Source organism: Sphaeroforma arctica (genome assembly GCF_001186125.1).
Source record: "Sphaeroforma arctica JP610 unplaced genomic scaffold supercont1.227, whole genome shotgun sequence".
Classification (NCBI taxonomy): Eukaryota; class Ichthyosporea; order Ichthyophonida; genus Sphaeroforma; species Sphaeroforma arctica.
Window position 1 is genome coordinate 97,199 of NW_014040331.1, and position 6,855 is coordinate 104,053.

The 6,855-nt window shown below is 46.5% G+C and overlaps 2 protein-coding genes across 2 annotated transcripts in view; one reads left to right on the top strand and one right to left on the bottom strand.

Moving 5' to 3' along the window:
* SARC_04181 (hypothetical protein) overlaps positions 1 to 2,166 on the top strand; it is a 3,431-nt gene extending 1,265 nt beyond the window's left edge. The window contains exon 2 of the mRNA XM_014302003.1: positions 663 to 2,166. Coding sequence (XP_014157478.1) covers positions 663 to 2,149 — 1,487 coding nt within the window. The 3' untranslated portion in view covers positions 2,150 to 2,166. The remainder of the gene's footprint in view (positions 1 to 662) is intronic.
* Positions 2,167 to 4,037: 1,871 nt separating this feature from the next.
* The window catches only part of SARC_04182 (hypothetical protein), a gene marked incomplete at both ends in the record, with an annotated part of 5,735 nt that continues 2,917 nt past the window's right edge, over positions 4,038 to 6,855 (bottom strand). The window contains 3 exons of the mRNA XM_014302004.1: positions 4,038 to 4,268; positions 5,092 to 5,232; positions 6,069 to 6,134. Of these exons, the coding sequence (XP_014157479.1) occupies positions 4,038 to 4,268; positions 5,092 to 5,232; positions 6,069 to 6,134 (438 nt within the window). The remainder of the gene's footprint in view (positions 4,269 to 5,091; positions 5,233 to 6,068; positions 6,135 to 6,855) is intronic.

The following is a 6,855-nucleotide window of genomic DNA, read 5'->3' on the forward strand; positions in this document are numbered from 1 at the left end:
GTTTACAAGTATATAATGTATATTTCAATATAAACATCAATACGTACACACACACCCACACACACACACACATATATATATATAATATGAATTATTGTTTATTTAAACCGTCGCTGATTTAGCGCACAATGAGGGTACAGTTTATTTCATTCCATGTACCATTAATGAGGTTCGTCATTCTTTAATTCTGTAGACAAGAATATTTACCACTTTGTGTAAAGATCTAATAAAATAAGTGGGCTCCTTTTGAGCGCTCATATGTGCATGCGCCCTTCCTATATTGAAGCATACTTATTTGTGTGCATCGAGATCATTGCTACTATTTCCAGTAGCGAACACACAAACCAGCACATGGTTTTATTACATGCATCTATCTTTTCTTGTGCAAGGACATTGATATTATTTGCACTCTAATACGTCGTAGCTACCTTTATAATTAAGCTTCGACCTCGCATCATTCTATATACCCACCGATTATATGTACTGAAAATCAAGGACCATGGTAAATCCATCGAAATCGCCCCTCAGCCAGAAAAAAACTCATCATGTCTTGATGCGTCACACTTCTGCGAGCTATCCTGTAACAGACGTCTGCCATACAAAGTGAATGTCACAGATTTTTTTTTTTGAATACTTACATCTCCCACTATAATCCACCACAGACACCCGATCCCAAACCGACGAGCTGGTCTCACGTTTTGTCGTGTGGTATATGCCAACAGTGATCCTCATCGCCACGATCGTTGCCTTGGTAACCAAGGATCCTCACAAATTCCTGGTAATCCTGGTAGCCGGGTGCCCGTGCTCTCTTGTAGCGGCTGCGCCGTTTGTGCAGAGTGCGGCGCTGACTTTGTTGGCGAAGAATGGCCTTCTGTTGAAGCATTCGAGTGCGCTGGAAGACCTGGCTCGGCTCGGGCTGTTTGCCTTTGACAAGACGGGCACCCTCACCATGGGCCAATTCACCTTGGTAGACATGCAGTTGGTCGATGCGGCTACAACAGACGCCAATGCCGCGGGTGCTGCGCCTGGTTTAGCCGGTGCGAATGCGGATGGCGCCGGTATCACATCCACCCAAAAATGGGAGAAGGCGGATGTGCACCGATGGCTGGCGGCGGTGGAGGCCCGAGACTCGCACCCGTTGGCGCGTTCGCTGGTCATGAGCTACACGGGCTGTCTGACGGCTTTCATGGGTGTGGTGGACGGTGGCCTACCCGAGGTACAGAACTTCGAACGTCACGGCCGCGACGGAGTGAGTGGGTCGGTGTGCGAGCACGTGGTGGGGGTGGGCAATGCAAAGTTTGTGGCCCAGCTTACGGGTACAGAGGTGCCTCCGGAGATAGTGCTGCGTGGGGAAGGAGCCAAAGGCACCACGTGCTTGTACGTGACGGTGGATGGGTCGTTAGCCGCCACGCTGCTACTGTCCGATGAGGCAAGACCCGATGCCCCGAGAGTTCTACGCACACTTCGAGACATGGGTATACGGCCGGTGATGCTGACCGGCGACAAGCACAGCACAGCTGTAGAAGTGGCCAAGCACGTGGGAATAGACGAAGTGGATGTGTTTTCTGGGTTACTACCTGAGACGAAAGCATCGCTGTTGTGTCGCCTGAGTGAGTTTTCGTCAGCCAATCACGACGCGGCTTTGTACTCGCACGAGGATATGGCAGCCAATGAAAACGCCCCATTACTTCCGGTACGTAACAACTCGACATTGGATGGGAGTATATGTACACCAGATGGCGCCAAGCACAAACCACACTCACGGTTAACAGTGGGCTTTGTGGGGGATGGACTGAACGACTGTCCTGCGTTGGCGACGGCAAATGTGGGTATAGTAATGCAGGAAGTGGGTGCGAGAGCAACCACGGACGCCGCCATGGGGGTGATACAAGACTCGTCTCTAGATACGATACCCTACGCTATAATCACAGCCAGACGCACACAGCGACTGGTATTGATGAACATCATACTGTCCTTGGCCATCAATCTGGTGGTGATTGGCTGTGCGGCGTTCATGCGCTTACCTCTGTGGGTTAGTGTGATGGCGGATAGTGTTGGATTGCTGGCTGTGATGCTCAATGGGCTGTGGCCATTGTGTTGGAACGATGTCAGTAAAACCGTGGAGCGCAAGCAGCCTGGTATGGTTTGAGAGAGTGTACATGACCGTGTTTTATTGGGGGGGGGGGAGGGGGGTCAAGGAATGGGGCAAATATCCCCGGAAAGTTTAGATTAATTTAGTAGTTGGATTGAAACGCCATTAGCTGTCATCACAGGACGATACATGTGGCGCCGAGATAGTTTGTGAGCGTTCGGCGGGTACCCGCCTGCGTGAGTGAAGTGCATTATATTCAACTGAGATTGAAAGACTGCAAATGTACAACTAGTAGAGCACCAATAAATAAAAGAGTAAATTGTGCCGCGAATTGACATTACGAGTATCCTGGTATGTGTGTGTACATATGTTCAAACCTTGAAGTCTCGACGCTTTCACCCATCTAAAAGCGACATCGCATCACATCGACACCTGCATGGTGTGGACCAACACAATCAGCAAGCGCACATGGACAAGGCGACCAATTCGGACATGGTGTATTAGTACCAAGTAAGAACAGCGTTTATTTAATCAACAATACAGTTATCCGCGCTGATCAGGTTGCATAGTCTGTACTCGGTAGTCCCTTTACAAACTTTAGAGTCGCACCTGGCCACAGACACTCGAGTAGAGCCCACATTATCTCATCTGGACTTAGTCCCTTTACAAGCTTTACAGTCACACCTGGCCACAGACACTCGAGTAGAGCCCACATAATCTCAACTGGACTTGGCCTTTGCCGACCGCTCGTAACACGCTTCAGTCTTACGACTATGCAGCAAAGCAGACAGTGACTATGTGAACAGTTCTCACTTCCCCGTCAAAGTACACTCCACTCAGTGACAATTCCAGGGCACTCGTATGCGCAGATAGCAATCTCTGCCACTGTCGAGTTATGTTAACACACCCATTTGGCACAGTAGCATGTGCAAGTGCATCTGAATGTCTTAGTTGCAGAGCAAAGCATGTAGTCGCAGGAATATCTCTAAGAGGCTAGAAAGGTGAGGATTTGAACAAGCAAGTTCACTATAGTGTACGTAGAGCGGAGGGCTTGTACAACTTTAATACAAACAGTTACTCGCATCTTTAGCATACATTCGCTCCCACCCCGGTAATAGTCGTTTTGAGTAGTAGAAATGGTGCTCGAGTAGTATAGGTTAGATTCGAGGTAATAAGGAACACAGCAGTTTGCGTTGTCCCCAGGGGTCAAGGTACACTGCGTCGAGTGAGTAATATGAACGTATGCTCCTATAATGTACTCGAAAAACAGCGTGTTCCAGGGCGGTCATACTGCAACACTCAGTATTGCCACGTGCTTGAAGTTGACAATTACCTTGAATGTTGGGTTCTCGTCGTTTAGCAACCGGGTGCAGATGCTGGGTCGGCTTTAAACACTTGATTTAAAAGACTCTAAATACGTATTTGTAAGTATGCATACTAGCCATCCTAGATCACTCCTCTACCGTAGACACACCACCCAAGTGAACCAGCATGGGGCACAGGATTACGATACTTGACTGTTAATTCGACATGGATGTTCTATTGAGACTATGTCTCTCTTGTACATATGCGTATATGCATGTTTACCTACAGCGACACGGGGGATAGAGTGAAATGGAGCGCATACGTTATGCAATTTAGGGCAAGTCGAGGTTTCTTCCCACTGTTTCTCTGTCTTTACGTTTTACTTCTCAATAGCATGCGCTTTTACGCACTCCACTATATTACACCTACTTGATCCAGGATTACCAGAGGGATATAACGAATAAAATTCGCTTGTGGTCATACGAGTACTTGTGAGGTTACAAGGATACTATGTTGGGCATGAAATGATCTCAACATTGCTGCGATTGTATGCGATGGCCATGTGTCCTGTGAGTTGTAGTGCTGGTAGTGTTGGAACAATCATACAACAACTGGCTATAGGCGCTGAAGTGTTGCCCTATCACCGACTATTAGCACCGGTCCATTCCGACGCAAAGTGGACAGCTCTGATGGTATAATAGCTCATAGACGGCACAGCTGTACTCCAGGTACGGGACATTTCCAGCTGAGCGACGAGGCTCACCACAGTAAACAGCACGGCCAGCATCAGCAGCACACAGTGTGTCCAGTCTATGTGCACCACAACGACGCGAGAGGGCTGGGTTGGGGCGACCGGCGCGAATGTACCAGCCTGCAAGGGTGGGGGAATGTTGGGGTTAAGACGTTGTTATGCGATATTGTATGTGTATACAGACAGATATCAATATACATATGATATGTTTGTAGAATGTAAGTGTGCTCATGCTATCATATGAATAAATATAGAAGAGGGTCTCGCGGGTAATGGAGACGACTGCAAATACACACAGCACACAGCCCGTCCTGCGACTGAGTGCATCGCAGCTGCGAGAAGAGTGTGTTTGTGGGAGTGTGGTTCGAGAGCGAGGTAGTCAGCACAGTTGGCGGCGTGAGGTTACCATTGACACAACAAAAGGTGTCGTCGAACCACGTCGATAGAAGTCTGATATAGCTGGGAAAAGTGTTGTATACTGTTGGTATCACGGCACCTGGTACTATCGAGGCATTGAAAGATCCTCAGCGCGTGTGGTCGTTCGCCCGTTAAAGACACAGGGACACTGTTAATTATTAATAGGAACGAACACTGTTAATTGTTAATAAGAACGAACACTGTTAATTGTTAATAAGAACGAACACTGTTAAATGTTAATAAGAACGAACACTGTTAATTGTTGATAAGGACGAACACTGTCAATTGTTAATAAGAACGAACACTGTTAATGTTAATTGCTAATAAGAACGAACACTGTTAATTGTTAATAAGAACGAACACTGCTGATTGTTAATAAGGACGAACACCGTTAATTGATAATAAGAAAGAACACTGTTAATTGTTAATAAGAACGAACACTGTTAATTGTTAATAAGAACGAACACTGTTAATTGTTAATAAGAACGAACACTGTTAATTGTTAATAAGAACATGTCACACATACCTGAGGCTCTCTACTACGGAGGTTGATGCTGCTCGATGGTTTAACCGACGACCGTGCAAGCATACCACGGTCAGACTTTGAGGCTACATCAATCTGCGATGCATAACGCGACAGGCCGTTCGAACCGATATCCTTAGAGCTCTGCATGCATGACGGAGTATATACGGCATTAGTACGCGCACGTGTACGTTAGCCATGAAACACGATTCATAAACAAATAGGCCAAGATTGAGTTTGTTATCTAGAGTAGGTAAATGAGTCATACAGGCTGCCCAATAAGCCCGGAATTGCCTCCAGGAGTGTGCATATGGGGAAGTGATGTGATCGATCTGTGGCATACATTCGCAGCCCTGATAGATACGCAGTGGTCGCTCACCGCGCCACCACACTTTAAGGCTTGGTGGTGTACACCAATACACAGTTGAACACAAGATCATAGCCTCTGATTGCTAATGCATAGAACACAAGATCATAACCTCTGATTGCTAAACACTTCTCCAAGGCCGATTGACCAGCAGTCTAGAAGGATACAATGAACAAGACAATACGTATTTTTATATAACATTTGTCACGTTTGCGTAGTTCCAAGAAATCAATCCATAATATCTCGGCGGGATATGCACAAAGTTCTTCTGAGGAGGGCCTATAGGCACCTTCTGATAGATACCTCCGGTGTCACTCGTGCGGGACAAACACGCATCAGCATACTCAACAACCAATTACCATCGCCATAGTACACATGGCATGCTCGTAACATAATCCAACCTGCGATTCCTACGCATAAAGCTAACTAGACAGCTTCACATAAGTACCTCCAGATATATGAAACGAGTGTAACCAATCCAGAACACCGAGGTTCTACATACGGGATGCACAAATAACCCGTCTACAGCGCATGGGGTAGCATACATACTTGTTCACCGATTACTCGCAACACACTTAATGAGCACATGCACACACGGCGTTCTGAAGCTTACATCGTATGACGACAAGATCATCCGCCTGACCCGTGTCCACTTACGCCTTCGCACATAACTGGCAGCCTGCATGCAAAACACACAGCGCGTGTTATAGAGTGGGGCCGATGGTACAGCCCTATTGTTCAATGTCTTGGGGGTGTACGGTACAACAGCAAGGTGGTGGTCAGTAGTTGCTTCGTATTCGTCCAATACAGTTCTGGTGCAATACAGCCCAAGTGTAATACAGTTCTGGTGCAATACAGTCCTAGTGTAATACAGTCCTGGTGCAATACAGTACTAGTACAATACAGTCCTGGTGCAATACAGTCCTATTACAATACAGTCCTGGAGCAATATAGTCCTAGTGTAATACAGTCCTGATGCAATACAGTCCTAGTTTAATACAGTCCTGGTGCAATACAGTCCTAGTACAATACAGTTCTGGTGCAATACAGTCCTAGTGTAATACAGTCCTTGTGCAATACAGTACTAGTACAATACAGTCCTGGTGCAATACAGTCCTAGTGTAATACAGTCCTGATGCAATACAGTCCTAGTGAAATACAGTACAGGTGCAATACAGTCCTAGTGTAATACAGTCCTGATGCAATACAGTCCTAGTGTAATACAGTCCTGATGCAATACAGTCCTAGTGCAATACAGTCCTAGTGTAATACAGTCCTGATGCAATACAGTCCTAGTGTAATACAGTCCTTGTGCAATACAGTCCTAGTACAAAACAGTCCTGGTGCAATACAGCCCAAGTGTAATACAGTCCTGGTGCAATACAGTCCTAGTGTAATAC